The following is a 19,407-nucleotide window of genomic DNA, read 5'->3' as shown; positions in this document are numbered from 1 at the left end:
CTGCGGTACCATCCTAATCCCATGTTTCAGGGACGGGGCGGCGTCCTGGAGGACACCATCCCCACCACAAACGCAAACAAACACGCACGTGCACACACACACAACCCAACTACAAACAACCACAAACACTACAAAACAATTAGTAAATACTACAAGAAAGAATACAAAAAAAGTTAGAAAGAGGAATGTAAGCTCTCAGCCAACCTCACCACACCCTCCACCAGCAAACTCCCAGCATGCAGTGCAGAGAGAGAGAGAGAGAGAGGTTCTATCAGAACACTGCACTAATAATGAAAGTGGAATGTGATTTTTAATAAAATGACTGAAATAAAAACAGTTGTACTGCAGAAACCCGTCGCATGTCTGTGTCTCTGTGTGTGTCTCAGTGACCTGAGGGGTAGACAGGTGAGCAGGGGGTGTGTCCCCCACAGCATTGTGGAATATCTCCAGGGGATAGAACTGTATGTGGGGCAGGTGATGTGATCTGCTTGTCTCTTTTTGCCCCCATGAGGCAGCAGGGCAGTGGGAACGGGACGGCTGTGGGGCAGCTTTGTACTCCAGCCTTTGTATCACCCTGTTCCCACGGTCTGACTTCACACACACACACGGGTCTCTGAATGGAGATCAGAGATCAGCCAGCTCATACACTCATGAGTCTAGACCTCTCTCTCTCTCTCTCTCTCTCTCTCTCTCTCTCTTATTCCAGCCCTTCAGACTCGATTCAGTTCAAGAAATTATATAATGATCCAGTTTTTGTTCTTCATGTCCTGCCCTGCATGAGTTCTAGTACCTCTGTGTTCTCAGTACTGCTGTAGTTCTAGAACCGTCTCTTTGGCTGTGCCCTCGTACTACTGTATCTAAATCAGTTCAGGTCTAGCTCTGGGGTCACTTCATCTCTCTTGTCTGGACCATGTAGTTTGGTACAGATTTAGGTCAATCCTAGGACTTCAGACTAAATTCAGCTCTAGTCCTAGAATTTCTAATACGGTTCCGTGTTTATTCTCGAATTCCATTTAGTACCACTGTGATGGAGTTCAGCTCTTTTTCTAGAGCACCTGTTCTCAGTCCTCCTCCTGGGGCCATCTTTCCATGCTCCACCTGACTGAACTCATCAGTGGCACACGTTTGATCAGCTGAACCCACCTGATTTAATCAAGAACATGTTCATCACTCGAACTTCAATCATTTGTGTTTGATTCAGGGTCAGGATGGACAGAAGATTGGCGGACAGGGGCTCCAGGACGAGGACTGAGAAACACTGTTCAAGAGCATCAGCTCAGTTCTACTACAGTTTGGTTCTTCTCCAATGTTCTAACTTATGATTTAATTTATTTATAGTTCTAATTTGTGTATGCTCTCATTCTAGAACTTAAATCTCACTCTCTAGTTCGAACATCTGTAGTGGAATTCAGCTTTAGTTGTTTAGAAATGAGAGTTTGGTTCACTTTTAGTTCTAGAACTAACATATGGGTCCTGCTCTAATTCCAGATTGTGCAGTTTTGTAGAGATGTAGCTTCAGTTCTTCTGACTCACTCAGTGCACATCGAGTTCCAGAACTTCTGATTCAGATGAATGCTAATTGTTTAAGCCATGTGAAATTCTGATCCAGTTCTATAATCCTGCTCCAGAACTTCTAGATGAGGTTGTTTTTTCTTTTAGCGCCCCAACCTTAGTACAAAGATACTTACACAATACTTTTATTATATTTTATTTTAATTAATTTGCGCTAGCAGTGCTAGTGTAAATTGTTACTCTCATTCAGGATCTTTCTACTTTATTCTTCTATTCTTATTATTATTATCCTAATGTTTGTAGGACGCTATTTCTCCCTCAGTTTTCAACCAATCATCACAAAGAAGAATCCCTCTGGGCTGAATTATGCTGCTGTGACTTTTGGTGCTGATCTGGATCACTGATCTGGAATGATCCATGAAAAACAGGATTTTTTTTCAATCACTTATAACTCTGTCAATTATCATGATTTTTTCAATCAGTTATTTTATTTTGTTCAGGGCGGCAGGGCGCAACTTTTCCTCACTAAGCGTCATTCTCCATCTCTCGGATCGAGAGGGGTCAGGGACCAGACAAAGTCCCGGTTTCTAACAGCCAGTGCAAATTACTGGGACTTTACTCACATTCTCTGTCTAGGTAAACTTTGCTGTCTCTAGAGTTCTAGAGCAGCAGCTCTTGGGGGGGGGGGGGGTGTTGTGGTTCATATTAAACTGTTCTCTGATCCGCTCAACTGGCGCCCGGGTGAAAGTCCGGATCTCACTACAGTGTGTGTGTGTGTGTGTGTGTGTGTGTGTGTGTATGTATGTATGTATGTATGTATGTATGTATGTATGTATGTGTGTGTGTGTGTGTGTGTGTATGTATGTATGTATGTGTGTGTGTGTGTGTTAAAGCCTGAGAGTTTTCTGTTTTATTTTTGTTTCGTCTGAGAGTCTCTTTGATGAATATCACTGAGGAAAAAACAAACAATGGCGCTCTCTCTTCACCACCTGACTCCACACACACACACACACACACACACACACACACACACACACACTGCACTCCAGAGGAGAACTGGAATAACTGTTCCAGATCTGAAAGACATCTAATTAAAAAAAAATCGTAAAAGTTCTTAAACTGGAGTGAATTCAGAGCTCTGAACTGAAGGAGAGTAAAGTCAAGAAAAAGGAATAAGTTCCAGAGCTGCAGATGAACTGGTGCAGAACAGAACATCAGCTCACACAGAACATCAGCTCACACAGAACATCAGCTCACACAGAACATCAGCTCACACAGAACATCAGCTCAAGAACATCAGCTCACACAGAACATCAGCTCACACAGAACATCAGCTCACACAGAACATCAGCTCACCCACACAGAGCCGTGTAAAAGCCTGATAAAGCGTGCTTACACATGAGCGCGCGCGCAAACACACACACACACATACACACAATGATTATGCACTACAAAAACGAGAGAAAAAGTGTGTGTGTGTTTGTGTGTTTGTGTTTCTTATCTGATTCAAGGTCGTTTTTCTCACTAGAGTTCTTTAGAAAAAAATCCAATTGTACAAGTGCAAACGGAAATGTGTGATAGATGCGCGCGCACCCACACACACACACACACACACCAGTAGTGAGTTGTCTCTCTCTCTCTCTCTGTCTGTCTGTCTCTCTCTCTCTCTGTCTCTCTCTCTCTGTCTCTCTCTCTGTGTCTCTCTCTGTCTGTCTCCGCCTCCTTTACGCTTCCCTCCACTCTGTGCTTCTCTGATTGGTTCCTCTCTGCTGTGTAGGCCACACCCACCAGGAAGCAGTCCCTCCCACTCTTAGACTGTTGCTCTATCTAACACTCTTCACTCCTAATAAAACCCTCAGCAGCTCTTCCCGCGGGCCACTGCGTTACAGCTCAGCGTCCAGCACCGCGCCTCCGTGAGTACTCGCTTTATTTACGCGCGCGTGTGTGTGTGTGTGTGCGCGTGTGTGTGCGTGTGTGTGTGCGTGTGTGTGTGTGTGTGTGCGTGTGTGTGTGTGTGTGTGCGTGTGTGTGTGTGTGCGTGTGTGTGTGTGTGTCCCCTGGCAGTGGTTCTCGCACACGTGGAGCTGTAGGCAAATAGGGTGACTCTCTGTGCGTGTGCGCGCGCGCTTTTATCATCACTTTATATCCAGATGTTGTGGATGGAGGTGATCAGATCACCATGAATCCAAAACAGAAACATAAATGCAGAACTAAAGTAAAAACAACAAAATTAAAAGCAGGCAGAAGTAAAATCCTAAAGCTCCCAATGACCTGGTGGAGAATTTAAAGATCTGAAGCCAGAATGTGAAGATCTGTAAAAAGGGTAAATGTGCTCGATATGAACTAACGGAATTATTTTTGATAAAGTAAATCTGTTGTGTGATCATCTGGGACAGTCTGGCTCTCTGTGTGCAGAACGTTTGAGAACCTCTGATCAAAGTGTCATGTTGCTCACTTGTCACCTGATGGGACTCTGAGCTGAAACCAGCAACACACTTTATTCTGTTAAAACAAACTTTATTGGGAAATAAAAGTCAATAAAACACACGAACCTTCTGAGGAACTAGGAGAGTACATGAGAATGGAGGAAGAAGAAAGAAGGAGTTTCCCCAAGCATCTGAAGTCCTAATGGGCTTCAGAATGTTCTGTTCCAGAACTTGCTGAGGAATCTTCTGAGGAACTAAAGAGCAGCTTCACACAAACTGAAGCGTTCTGGAACTCTCTTAAGAACTAAAACATTCTGACACTTTATGAACAGAAGACTTCTGGCACCTTCTCAGGAACTAAAGAATTGCAGAACCTTCTGAGTGGTTTTGCCTGAACAGAGGTCTGGGACTGCTAGTGTGTAGAGAGGAACAGGTTTTTGTGTGAAGTTCCACCGGTGTTTTAGCCCTCAGCAAAGGTAGATACAGATCAGGACCAAACAGTTCTCCACAGACGCTGAAGACTGAAGCATTGTGTTTGTAAAAGAGAATGTTTTGATGCTCAGTGTGTTTCAGACGGACCAGAGAAGCTGCTATGACTCAGAGTAACGGAGAGACGCGGCATCATGGCGGCCGGATTCAGCAGATCAGAGAGAGAGTGACGGAGCGATCGATCCGAGCACGGAATGCTGTGCAGAACCTCACTGCTAAAGACATCCAGTCCTGCTTCAAGAGGAATGCCTTCGTCATCCTCACCATCACTGCTGTCATCATTGGTCAGTGTGTGTGTGTGTGTGTGTGTGTGTGTGTTAAAGCCAAACAAACCCCAAAATAAACTCCTTTATACTGACAGATAATCTCCACACAGGACATGTTCGAATGTTTGCTTGTTCACGTTTGTCCCTGTATACTGTGTACAGATTTTATTTTAAAAGAAAAACAATGTCCCTTGGCACTGACATGTCATTCTCTCTGAGGTTCAGATATCACACTCTGAGAACAAATTACATGAGAGAACCCAAGATTGTGACGTCACTTACATGCTACATGACTTACCGAGGCTGAGATCAAGTGGATACATCGCTCCTAAACTGATGTAAACAACCCTGAAGATGCCAAGTGTCAAGCGTTTGGGTGTAAATATAATCCCGAACGTCGCAGAGGGAAATGTTTTTTGCACGCCCCAATCCTATAAATCAGTGTTTCTCAACCACTGTGCCATGGCCCATTATAGTGCTTTTCCACTACCAACGCGGCTGAGTCGGGCTGAGCCGTGCGGTGCTGAGTTGGGCTGAGTCGAGCTGAGTGGGGCTGTTGGCGTTGCATTTCGACTACAACCGCGCTGAACCGTGCTGGCTGGAAGTGGGTGGACACATTGGGTGGAGTTAGCGAAAGTGGGTGGACGTCACGTGATGTCGCTAGGCGGCGCAAACAGTGACATCAGTGACCTTTTAAGCGGTAGTCTCACGACCCGGATAGTAAACAGTAAACATGGAGGACATGGAGTCGTTAGTGTTGCTGGTCTTGGTGCTGTGGCTTGTTGTCACCGACAACACCAACAGATACTGGCAAGAGCGTATAGATGAGGCGAGGTGCATGATTTGTTGTAATTCTTCTTCTTCCGGGTTTACGGTGTTTACAGATGGTGGTTCCCAGCGTGCTCGCGGGGTGTGTGTGGCCGTGTGAGGACACTCCTCCTCACCAATCAGTGCACAGGGGAGTGTCTCCTCACGCCCCTAGCCCCGCTCAGCTCAGTTTGGCTCACTTCAGCCTCGCTGCAAAACGGTGCGAGGTTTGGGTGCTGAGTGAGGCTGAAGTGAGCTGAGTCGTGCTGCTCTGAGGTAGTCGAAACGCGAGCCGTGTTGGGCTGAAGTGAGCTGAAAAAGGGTAGTGGAAAAGGGCCATTAGTGGGCTGTGAAGTGCCATCTAGTGGGCCATGAATTCTTTTTTCAGGTGAAAGCTAATTTTTACTTGTAGTAGGGTACAGTCACTGGGTTGCATCTGACGTCACATCCGCCTCATTAAGCTACTGTCACACCACAGCTCACGATGCTTTGCAATGAGTTATCGATGAAAATGAGGCATTTTGGTGGCGATGCACGATGATATACACGTGAGCTAAAAGTTGTGGTCACACAGCAGGTGAACACTTGACTGTCACACTTTTGTGCACTTGAGCCTGACGCAGCTCGAGCAGCCAAGCTCGCTCACAGAGTGTGTTGTACGCGCGCTTGGGACCCAGTCGTTATGGAAAATACCTGCTACTGATTTGAACGCAATCAGCACGTGCAGATACGGACGCTGTTTTCACAGAGGTTTTGCGAAGTACTATCATCGCTGTCACGTTTGTTTCATGCCATGTTTATAGCACTGTTTAAATACTCTGCTTTACGATTCTGCTTTCTGTTTTTGTAAATATCACGCCTGCTAATAAACACTCTTCCTGCACTTAGATCCGTCTCCTGCCGTTGATCTTGTAGTGTCCTGATCCCCAGATCTTTAACCCAGTCACATATAAAAAGTTGTCTCCTCCAGGCTCTTCCAGTTTTCCATCTGTGTGTCCGTGTAGAACGATGTCTGCAGCACCAGGGAGTCTGAGATGCTGGGGAACTCAACAGATGGATAATTTTCCAACTCTTTGGAAAAATCCTTCTTTGTTAGCGTGTAAGGGTCTAATCCCATTGAGTGGTTTCTGTATCCAGTTCTTTTGAGTGAACTTCTTAATTTTAATAATTTGTTTCTCTGCTGAACACAAACATGGCAGTAAGTTCTTGTGTTAATGAACCAGACTCCACTTTTGGATCATTAATCCCTTTTGGCTGAGAATGCCCTGCATGCCTGGTTTGGCTTCTGGCTCATCCATACAGTTTTAAATATGATACCTACAATTAAAAACAGTTTTTTTTATTGTATTTATTTAATTCCTGGGCTCCCATCTGTAACAGGGAGTGATGTCGCATCCCATTAATACACTTTACAGTAGATTATTAGATTCTAATAGAATAGATGAGCCAAAATAATTGGGGATCTTTTTAATGGGCCCAGACTTGTTACGTATGAATAGGTGGGGCTTAAAGCAGAAAAGGTCGAGAACTGCTGCTCTACAGGATATTACAGTGAAGGAACAAGTGATGAAAGGGCGGCATTTCATCGCTTCTGGAATCACTTTCACCGTGTGTTTCTTCCTCCCGGCTCACATTCCGGTTCAGGCATAGAGAGTTCAATCGCTTTTTGTTCAGAAACATTTTCCATGTTTGTAGAGCAAAACTACAAAAGAATTACAGAAAATTTCTGGGTCGATGGCTTTGTGTCATGCAGGTAAACGGTGTACTTGTGGGAAAACTGCATCACCGGTGGATATCCGGTTTCAGTGCAAATGGCCACGCCCAGGGAAGCCAATTCTGATCAATATCAGAAATTTTAAAAGGGATAAATTGTTGTTATGAAGTTTTATTTTTAATTAAAATGTTTGGGGGGCCACATCAGGGCACTTGGTGTGATCAGCAAACAGCGTTAATTTTTTGGGTTTTGTTTGGCTTTAACCATTTCATAATCTGTACTTAACGCATTTATCGTTTCAAAGCTCTTTACATCATGTAATGGATTCAGTCTGTACACAAGAAAGACTCGATATATTTCCCTCAGAGATCCCGCTGCATTCCTGCACATACACGAGTCCTACAACCTGTTTATATAGAAAATGTGTAATAAATCCATTATAACAAACTGTACAGGACTCTGAGCCTGTTTACGTTTCGCCTTTAGACGCCGATGAACTTTCTGTAATGTGTGTGTGTGTGTGTGTGTGTGTTGTAGGTGTCATTCTGGGTTTTATGTTGCGTCCCTATCAGTTGTCGTATCAACAGGTGAAGTACTTCTCCTTTCCTGGAGAGCTGCTAATGCGCATGCTGCAGATGTTAGTGCTCCCCCTGCTGGTGTCTAGTCTAATTACAGGTACACCACATGACACAACAACACTACACAAAATGGCACAACACTACACAACAGAGTACATTTCACAACACTATATACACTACACAACATTACTCACACAACACAGCACTACACAAAACTACACAACACTACCCACACTACACAACACTACTCACACTACACAACACTACTCACACTACACAAAACTACACAACACTACCCACACTACACTACACAACACTACTCACACTACACTACACAAAACTACACAACACTACCCACACTACACAACACTACTCACACTACACTACACAAAACTACACAACATTACACAACAGAGTACATTTCACAACACTATATACACTACACAACACTACTCACACTACACTACACAACACTACCCACACTACACTACACAAAACTACACAACACTACCCACACTACACTACACAACACTACTCACACTACACTACACAAAACTACACAACACTACTCACACTACCCACACTACTCACACAACACTACTCACACTACACTACACAAAACTACACAACACTACCCACACTACGCTACACAACACTACCCACACTACACAACACTACTCACACTACACAACACTACTCACACTACACTACACAACACTACTCACACTACACGACACTACTCACACAACACTACTCACACTACACTACACAACACTACTCACACTACACTACACAACACTACTCACACTACACTACACAACACTACTCACACTACACTACTCACACTACACTACACAAAACTACTCACACAACACTACTCACACTACACTACACAACACTACACAAAACTACTCACACAACACTACTCACACTACACTACACAACACAACACTACCCATACTACACTACACAGCACTATTCACACGACACAACACTACTTATATTACACTACACTATGCTACTCACACTACATTACACAACACTACTCACACAACACTACTCACACTACACAACACTACTCACACTACACTACACAACACTACCCACACTACACTACACAGCAGTATTCACACTACACTACGCTACTCACACTACATTACTCTACTCACCCTACACAAAACTACTAATGCTACAGTACACAACACTACCCACACTGCACAACACTACCCAGGGGTGGAGCTAAGGGGTGGCCGGGGTGGCCGTGGCCTCCCCAGGGCACGCCTTGGCCCAGCCCTGGCCACCCCAGGGCCGGACAATAAAATTTATAAAACCGATATGTCCCACAAAATGTTAGTTCCGTCCGCTGGATTTTTCTTCCGCCTGTTTGGTTTCTGCGGGGATGCATATTACCGTAGCACATAAACATTTCGTGCGTTCAAGCAGCAGGTGGTATCAGATAGTCATGCTCTAGTCTGATAACACAACAACCTATGAACTACGTGAACGTGCGATTAATTTGGGATGTAAGTTATTCATCTCTTATACTCTCTTCAAGTATTCTCACTTTTAGACATACAGTTTCAATTCTGTCCTCAGACAATTCAGAGTTTCCAGAAATCTCCCGAGTTTCCAGAAATCTCCACTTTGCCCGGGGTTTTCGAAAGTATCCGTTTTCAGTGACTGAAACCTTCGTTTACATGTAAATGCAACTGCATAGATAAATATGCGTCTTTATAGATATCCGGCTACAGTGGGATTTGTGCTGTGCACATATAGATAGATATTAGATAGATAGAAAGCAAAGCGTCGGTGGTTTTCAATTGTACGACTCAAAAGAGAAAATTACGTCGGCAAGTTAGCTGTCTGTGAATCACTTTGCTCACTCTAACCGCAGAATACAACTTTTAAAGTTAATGTTTGTCTGTTACATGAAAATATAGAGATGTTGTGTGTTAGTGGTGGGAGAACACAGTGATTAATAATTGTCACACTCATACATACACAACACTCATGCATTCTCTCAACACACACACTCTCCCCCTACCCCTCTCTCTCTCACTAACACACACACACACACACACACACACACACACACACACACACACACACTCCCCCTACCCCTCTCATGCACCACATTTCTATATTTACGTGTAACACACTCACTCATACACAACACTTATGCACTCTCTTAACACACTGTCTATTTCACTCTCACACACTCTCACACACAATTTGTGCACTACATTTCTATATTTACATGTAACATTCATACACTCTCAACACAGACACACAACTCATGCACTAAATTTTTATATTTAAATGTAACACTCATGCACTGTCTTAACACTCTCTCTCTCTCTCTCTCTCTCTCTCTCTCTGTCTCTCTCTCTCATATATGAACACACACTTCAGTCTCTTAACACACACTATGTCTTTCTCTCACTCACTATAAGATACAACTCATGCACTCTCAACACACACACACACACACACACACACACACACACACACACACCACTCATGCATGATGCACTACATTTCTATATTTACATGTAACACACTCACTGGTATACACAACACTTGTGCACTCTGAACACACACTCACCCACGCACTACATTTCTATATTCACATATAACACACACAACAGTCATGCAGTCTGAACACACACAGATTATGCACTTCATTTTTGTATTTACATGTAACATATCTTCACACACACAATTCATATACTACAGCTCATCTATATCTACATGCAGTGCACATACTCCCCCCCACACACACACACCACTCATGCACTACACCTCACCTATGTCATGTGTTACATCAGTGTAACACAGTCACTCGCGCACACACACACACACACACACACACACACACATTTTGTAACTCAACACATTTAGTTTGTACAGTACTTACAATGGACAATATCACAGCATGTTGTGTTTATGTATGTTGTATGTATGAGTTAAGTATACAAGTATTTTCCTTTTCCTGAGCAAAGCACTCTTTATTCAAGCCTGACTGATATCCTTACTACTTCCCAGGTGCCTGGGGCAGGTGATCTTTTAGTTTTTACTTTTGCATTTTAGTAGTGATCGTTAAAATCCTGATGCTTAACTAGAGTAAACAAGTTTGATGGTTTCTTTGTTTTGCAGATGCTTTATGTTACATAAATAAATTAATACATTAATTTCTGACCTCTTGGCTCACATGGGTTTTGTTCATGAGTTAGGCACCAGATATTCCACCAGATACATCAGAATACAGGAAATCAAATCTAGCTAATTCAAAATTTCCCGGGGGAGGGACCCCCCCCCCCCCCCCCCATTTAGTCACAGCATGGCCACCCCTTGTATATCCTTGGCCCCCTTTTGGCCACCCCATGTAAAAAATCCTGGCTACGCCACTGACGCTACCCACACTACAGTACACTTCTCACACTACAGTACACAACACTACTCACACTACACAACACTACTCACACTACACTACTCACACTACACAACACTACCTACATTACACAACACTACACTACCCACACTACACTACTCACATTACACTACTCACACTACACAACACTACTCACACTACACAACACTACACTACACTACCCACACTACACTACCCACACTACACTACTCACACTACACAACACTACACTACACTACCCACACTACACTACCCACACTACACTACTCACATTACACTACCCACACTACACAACACTACTCACACTACACAACACTACACTACACTACCCACACTACACTACCCACACTACACTACTCACACTACACAACACTACACTACACTACCCACACTACACTACCCACACTACACTACTCACATTACACTACCCACACTACACAACACTACTCACACTACACAACACTACACTACACTACTCACACTACACAACACTACACTACTCACACTACACAACACTACACTACTCACACTACACAACACAACACTACTCACACTACACAACACTACACTACACTACCCACACTACACTACCCACACTACACTACTCACATTACACTACCCACACTACACAACACTACTCACACTACACAACACTACACTACACTACTCACACTACACAACACTACACTACTCACACTACACTACACTACCTACATTACACAACACTACACTACACTACTCACACTACACAACACTACACTACACTATTCACACTACACAACACTACACTACACTACTCACACTACACAACACTACCTACATTACACAACACTACACTACACTACCCACACTACACTACTCACACTACACTACACAACACTACTCACACTACACAACACTACCTACATTACACAACACTACACTACACTACCCACACTACACTACTCACACTACACTACTCACACTACACTACCCACACTACACAACACTACTCACACTACACAACACTACCTACACTACACAACACTACCCACACTACACTACTCACACTACACTACACTACACTACACTACTCACACTACACTACCCACACTACACAACACTACTCACACTACACAACACTACACTACACTACCCACACTACACAACACTACCTACACTACACAACACTACCCACACTACACTACTCACACTACACTACACTACCCACACTACACAACACTACTCACACTACACAACACTACACTACACTACCTACACTACACAACACTACCTACACTACACAACACTACCTACACTACACAACACTACCCACACTACACTACTCACACTACACTACACTACCCACACTACACAACACTACTCACACTACACAAAACTACTCACACTACACAACACTACACAACACTACCTACACTACACAACACTACCCACACTACACAACACTACCCACACTACACTACACTACTCACACTACACTACTCACACTACACTACACAACACTACTCACACTACACAGAACTACTCACACTACACTACACTACTCACATTACACTACACTACCCACACTACACTACACTACTCACACTACACCACTCACACTACACAAAACTACTCACACTACACTACACAACACTACCTACACTACACAACACTACTCACACTACACTACTCACACTACACTACACAACACTACCTACACTACACAACACTACCCACACTACACAACACTACCCACAGTACACTACACTACTCACATTACACTACACTACTCACACTACACTATACTACTCACACTACACAACACTACCTACACTACACTACACTACTCACACTACACTACCCACACTACACAACACTACTCACACTACACAACACTACCCACACTACACTACTCACACTACACTACACAACACTACCTACACTACACAACACTACCCACACTACACAACACTACCCACACTACACTACACTACTCACACTACACAACACTACCCACACTACACTACTCACACTACACTACACTACCCACACTACACTACTCACACTACACTACACTACTCACACTACACAACACTACCTACACTACACAACACTACGCACACTACACTATACTACACTACTCACACTACACTACACTACCCACACTACTCACACTACACTATACTACTCACACTACACAACTCTTCCTACACTACACAACACTACTCACACTACACAACACTACCCACACTACACTACTCATATTAAGTCAAGTCAAGTTTATTTGTATCGCGCTTTTAACAATAAACATTGTCGCAGAGTAGCTTTACAGAATTTGAACGACTTAAAACACGAGCTAATTTTATCCCTAATCTATCCCCAATGATGAAGCCTGTGGCAACGGTGGCAAGTAAAAACTCCCTCAGATGACATGAGGAAGAAACCTCGAGAGGAACCAGACCCAAAAGGGAACCCATCCTCATTTGGGCAACAGCAGACAGCATGACTATAACATTAACAGTTTTAACATGAAGTCAGTTTCGTTGATGTTATAAACTCTTCATTGATGGAAACTTGAGTGCAAAACTGTTCATGACAACTGCAGTCCTAAAGTTAGCAAGTCAACTGTAGTCCTCAGCCATAAAAGCATTACTGTAAGAGTCCAGAGCGTCTTCCAGGTGTGACTTTCAACTGTCCTCATGGGGCCGTCCTCCACAGGAGTGATGTGATGAGACCCCAGCCAGACACAGGGCACTAGGATGGATCAAGCAGGTCCAAGGAGCAGAAGAGGTTCAGCATCTCAATCCCAGGACCGACATGTAACTCAGAGGGACAGATGGGGGGGGGGAAGAAAACACAGGTTGTTAGGTATGCCCAATGTCACCTGAATAAGTAGGAACAGTATACATATTGCACTGAATACAAGCAGGGACTCCGGCAACTAACTATGACAGCATAACTAAAAGGGAGAGCCAGAAGGTAACACAGGCATGAGGGGCCCCGGGACATAAAGCAGCAGCCACTACACCGTCAACAAACTCGAGTGAGCAAGCGAGTGGGGACTGACAGCATCCATACATCCCAGTTTACCAAAACACTCTGTCTGAGGATCCTCCAGATCTACGCCTTTACCTCATAAACACCATTAACACAAGGCTTGACTAAACAGATCTGTTTTCAGCCGAGACTTAAATGCTGAGACTGTGTCTGATTCCCGAACACTACTTGGAAGGCTGTTCCATAACTGTGGGGCTTTATAAGAAAAGGCTCCGCCCCCTGATGTAGCCTTCACTATACGAGGTACCAGCAGATAGCCTGCACCTTTTGATCTAAGTAGGTGTGGCGGGTCATAGAGGAGCAGAAGTTCACTCGGGTACTGTGGTGCGAGACACATTCATTCTAATTCATTCATTCCATTCATTCTAATTTCACAAGGGACAGATGGTAGAAGGTCAAGTCGGCCTCAGGTGCCTGAGTCTGTAGAACAGCTATGCCTAAGCTGTCTCTAGACAAAGAACAATGAGAAAACATTGAGGTGATTTAGAAACATATGGGCAAGGCCGCCCGTATGCTTTGGCCGCCCGCTTAGCAACTTGGTCTGCTAAGTAGTTCCCAGTGGCCTCAGTCAAGTCACCAGAGTCATGACCTTTGGTTTTGGTGATGAACAATTTCTTTTTTTTTAAAAATACTTTATTTATAGTTTTTCAATTTACAAAACAGAAAATGACAGAGATACAATGAAGAACAACCCCATCCCACCCGCCAAGGCTTGAGGAAAAACAGAACAAACAAAAACAACAACAGAGAAAATACATGCAAAGGCAGGTACATAAAATATTGTCACAAACTATCCATAGACATTGCTTAACATTACTCAGATGGGAACACCATGTAACATACTACAATGGATCCAATTGGCAGAACATCAGTAAGTGGAAGGGAAATTACATCATGTGAGGGATACATTTTCGACAAATTCTATAAAGGGGGCCCAAGTTTTAATGTATCTGTCCCGTAAGGATGGACAATTTCTTAAGCAGGGAACATGCTTCCAGAAGATCTATAATAACAAGAGAGGCGTGTGATATAGGTTTACCATCAGTGGCATTAAAGCCACGTGAGTGCCACATTTTCCCAAAATCATGAGGTACCCCAAAGGCATAATGGGAATCAATAGAACAAACAGAATATCCACAGAGGTAAACTAAATCATTAGGTTTTAAACAAGAGCCATCAACAAACACTTCCACACCATGCTCAAAGGGAGTCTGAGACGTATCACACATCAGCGACGAGGTGGCGGTAATTTCATCTATACAGTCGTGTTCCAACCCTGCTGGATCTGGGCCGGACCTGCAGGAACACAACAGGCAGTGTAACAAAAGAGCTGGGGTATTATCTGACATGACAGGTTTGATGGACAAGTTCTAAATGGCACACAGGATAAACTCATAAGCAGAATGTCGCTGAGCGGTCATATATTGTGTCTGAATATTGTTTAAAATTGAGTGTACCTGATATGATGTACGTAAAATCAGAGGGTGAGACAGTACCAGTTTTTCAGCATCAGTTACCATGAGAGCAAAGAACCAACAGCACACAAACACACATGGGGATATCTTGGACCACTGGCTCCAAGGTCTTTGATAGATAAGCTACAGGACGATACAGTAATCTCCGCCATGCTCTTGGGCCACGATCCCTGCTGCAGTCACTCCATCCTCCGAGACATACAGGTGGAATGACAGATTGTAGTCAGGCAGGCCCAGTGCTGGAGCTGAGGTGAGAGATTGTTTCAGATAACAGAATGAGTGCATCATTTCAGAGGAGCATACAGTGTCATTGAGCTGCTCTTTGAGGCAGGACATTATCAGGATCTTGTCATGATGAGATCAGTCTGGAATGTACTGATGACAATAGACAATGAGTCTGAGAAAAGACAACATGGCAATTTTATTCAAGGGAGGAGCCACCTCGAGTATCACAGAGAGTCCATCAGATCAGAGACTACGCTCACCTTGAGAGATGTCAAAGCCGAGGTATTGCACCGAAGGCTGACAAAACTGCAGCTTGGACCATGAGGCTTTAATTCCACGCTGAACCATGTGCACAACAAAAGCCAGAGAGCCTCGTTCACACGTGGGCTCACCTTCAGCTGAGTGTACAATGTTATCTGCATATAACGTGAGTCCCAAACAACAACAGAGAAGACTGTGGTGGAGTCAATGAACCCTTGAGGTAGATTGTTGCTGCACCGTGGCAGCACGGTGGTGTAGTGGTGATCGCTGTCGCCTCACAGCAAGAAGGTTCTGGGTTTGAGCCCAGCGGCCGGCGAGGGCCTTTCTGTGTGGAGTTTGCATGTTCTCCCCGTGTCTGCGTGGGTTTCCTCCAGGTGCTCCGGTTTCCCCCGCAGTCCAAACACATGCAGTAGATTAACATGGGGCATCCTTGGGCTGAAGTGCCCTTGAGCAAGGCTCCTAACCTCCAACTGCTCCCCGGGTGCTAGAGCATAGCTGGTCACTGCTCTGGGTATGTGTGTGCTCATTGCTCGTGTGTGTGTGTGTGTGTGTGTGTTCACTGCTTCAGATGGGTTAAATGCAGAGAGGAATTTCACTCTGCTTAAGTGTTATAAACAAATACAAATAAGATTGTTCTTTTTAAAAGTAAAGGCAAATATGGGTTGAGTCTCAACACTTACAGGGACACTGAAAACTGCCCTGCAAAGATCAGCGACAGTGAAATGAGGATGTTGACTAGAAACAGATAATAAAATGGAAGCTACAGCCGATTCTGGGCGTCTGACAGGAATAACCAGTGGATGAATGCGTACACAGGAGCAGATGTTTTCAGGCTGGTGGTGTATGGGGTACCTGTATATGTCCGACCTCATTGGGGTCAAAATATTACAGAATATCTGTGTAAAAAGTGTGTGTGTGTGTGTGTGTGTGTGTGTGTGTGTGTGTGTGCGCGTGTGTTTGTGTCCCCTTCTTCAAACAGACATGAGGTCAGAGGTTGGAGTGATCATAGAGCAAACAAACAAAGTACTCATTCAGTCACCAACAAGCACGCATGCACACTCACGCGCGTGCGCACACAGATTTGTTCCATATTAGGTGAATCTTGATCCTGTTATCTCTAAAACTTGCTTTAGCAAGTGACTGCAACAAGAAAGTGTGTGTGTGTGTGTGTGTGTGTGTGTGTGTGTGTACGTACGTGTGTGTGTGTGTGTGTGTGTGTGTGTGTGTGTGTGTGTGTGTTTATGTACGTACGCGTGTGTGTGTGTGTGTGTGTGTGTGTGTGTGTGTGTGTGTGTGTGAACCCCAATGCTGCTTCAACTCTTCATCTCATTACCTGGAACCCACTTCACCTCCACACACACTTTAATTTACTGCCTTTTTCTTTTGCTCTGTGCTGTGAGCCACAGCGATAAGAGAACAGTTGATGTGTATTAGCTGCTATTGCTAGCTGCTGTGATGTCATGTCCACCATATTGGAAAGGTCAGATTCGATCATGAACCACTGCGTGCCTGTGGAGTGATGTGGCTCTTACGATAATGTCACAACTGATTTTTTTTTATACCGTTTATCATTGGATTGGTAATACATTTTTTCATATCACAGGTGATGCAGATGTGAACTCAGCTGTACTGTCAGTATTTTTGTGGCTAATTTCTGTCAGTAAAGCCATGGTAGTTAACATCATTTCTTAAAAATTAAAATTAGAAATCAAATAATTTACGTGTGGGCGGCACGGTGGTGTAGTGGTTATCACTGTCGCCTCACAGCAAGAAGGTCCTGGGTTCGATCCCAGCGGCCAGCGAGGGCCTTTCTGTGCGGAGTTTGCATGTTCTCCCCGTGTCCGCGTGGGTTTCCTCTGGGTGCTCCGGTTTCCCCCACAGTCCAAAGACATGCAGGTTAGGTTAACTGGTGACTCTAAATTGACTGTAGGTGTGAATGTGAGTGTGAATGGTTGTCTATGTGTTAGCCCTGCGATGACCTGGCGACTTGTCCAGGGTGAACCCCGCCTTTCGCCCATAGTCAGCTGGGATAGGCTCCAGATTGCCTGTGACCCTGTAGAACAGGATAAGCGGCTACAGATAATGGATGGATGGATGGATGGATAATTTACGTGTGGGACTGGATTCTAACTAGACCAAAATGTCAGCGTAGTGGCCCCAGTCATAACAGCTGGGGGGAAAGGTCATGGGTTCCATGCTCAGAGATCCATTCTAGTGCATTTCCTGGCACTTGCAGGCCTCCCTGAAACTCACTCTGTTTTGGTAATTTTTTTTTTTAACCAAAAGCTGTTGTGATTGTTTTTGATTGAAGAGTCGTTATAATTAATATTCAACTATATTAGTGACATATTTATGGAATAATAATAAAACAACCAGCTGATGTTCACCAAGTGTCAGCTTTATTTTCACCTTCAGCCGTTCAATTACAGGACATGACGATCCAGATCTAACTCAGGGACCGGTGTGTATTACTGCATGGGGCGTAAGCGTCTCTTAACATGGATGGCACTTTACCACAAACACAGCATGAGGAAGGAGGGAAAGTGGACAAGTACGATCAGTGACAATCTCCACATGGAACGACTTGGGCAGCTGTGCACTGGGCGCTGATGTGGATGGGGAGTGGAGTGTGTCCGAGTGTAGAACATTCACATGGTGGTGCGCCGTCACCCCACGTGGAGATAACAAGAGAAAATTAAACAAAAGGCCACAGTTTCAAGATTGACGAGTCTTTTTATTCATGTAGCGGCAACTTTTACAGACGTATTGGTGATATGGTGGACGTAGTGGGCGTAGCAGTTTAACGTTATGTCCTGGGCATGACATTAAATTGCATCCAGTGACAAGGCTCCAATCAGGGATGGATGGGGCTATGGGGAGCGTGGAGTCACCCCTTAATTGTCACCACTCCCAGGTCCACTCTGACCCGGAGTGGTAGCACCTGTTAGGGTGCCAACTATGGCTTAAATAGCACCTGCTGCCTTGCAGGCTTCCATCTTTTTAGACAAAGGCTAAGGCGGTACAGCCTGACAGAAAAACTGGAGTGGAGCCCTGTTAGACAATCAGCCTGTAGATCCTGCTGGCTTTTTGGCAGCTCCTGCAGCAAAATCGGTGCCAGACGTCATGCGTGCACTCCTTTGGACTACATTGAGGATGCTGAGTGGGGGAGTCTGGAGTATGGGCTA

At 44.3% G+C, this 19,407-nt stretch overlaps 1 protein-coding gene across 2 annotated transcripts in view; it reads left to right on the top strand.

The window, feature by feature from the left end:
• The first annotated feature begins 3,348 nt into the window (after nucleotides 1-3,348).
• slc1a3a (solute carrier family 1 member 3a) overlaps nucleotides 3,349-19,407 on the top strand; it is a 55,889-nt gene continuing 39,830 nt past the window's right edge. Inside the window, exons 1-3 of one of the 2 annotated variants that reach the window (XM_060907644.1) lie at nucleotides 3,349-3,425; nucleotides 4,502-4,711; nucleotides 7,752-7,889. In XM_060907644.1, the coding sequence (XP_060763627.1) occupies nucleotides 4,531-4,711; nucleotides 7,752-7,889 (319 nt within the window). In that variant the 5' untranslated portion in view covers nucleotides 3,349-3,425; nucleotides 4,502-4,530. The remainder of the gene's footprint in view (nucleotides 3,426-4,501; nucleotides 4,712-7,751; nucleotides 7,890-19,407) is intronic. The other variant, XM_060907645.1, reaches the window with a different exon arrangement.

The sequence above is a fragment of the Neoarius graeffei genome, chromosome 24 (genome assembly GCF_027579695.1).
Source record: "Neoarius graeffei isolate fNeoGra1 chromosome 24, fNeoGra1.pri, whole genome shotgun sequence".
NCBI lineage: Eukaryota > Metazoa > Chordata > Actinopteri > Siluriformes > Ariidae > Neoarius > Neoarius graeffei.
This window is presented reverse-complemented; position numbering and strand designations above follow the sequence as displayed.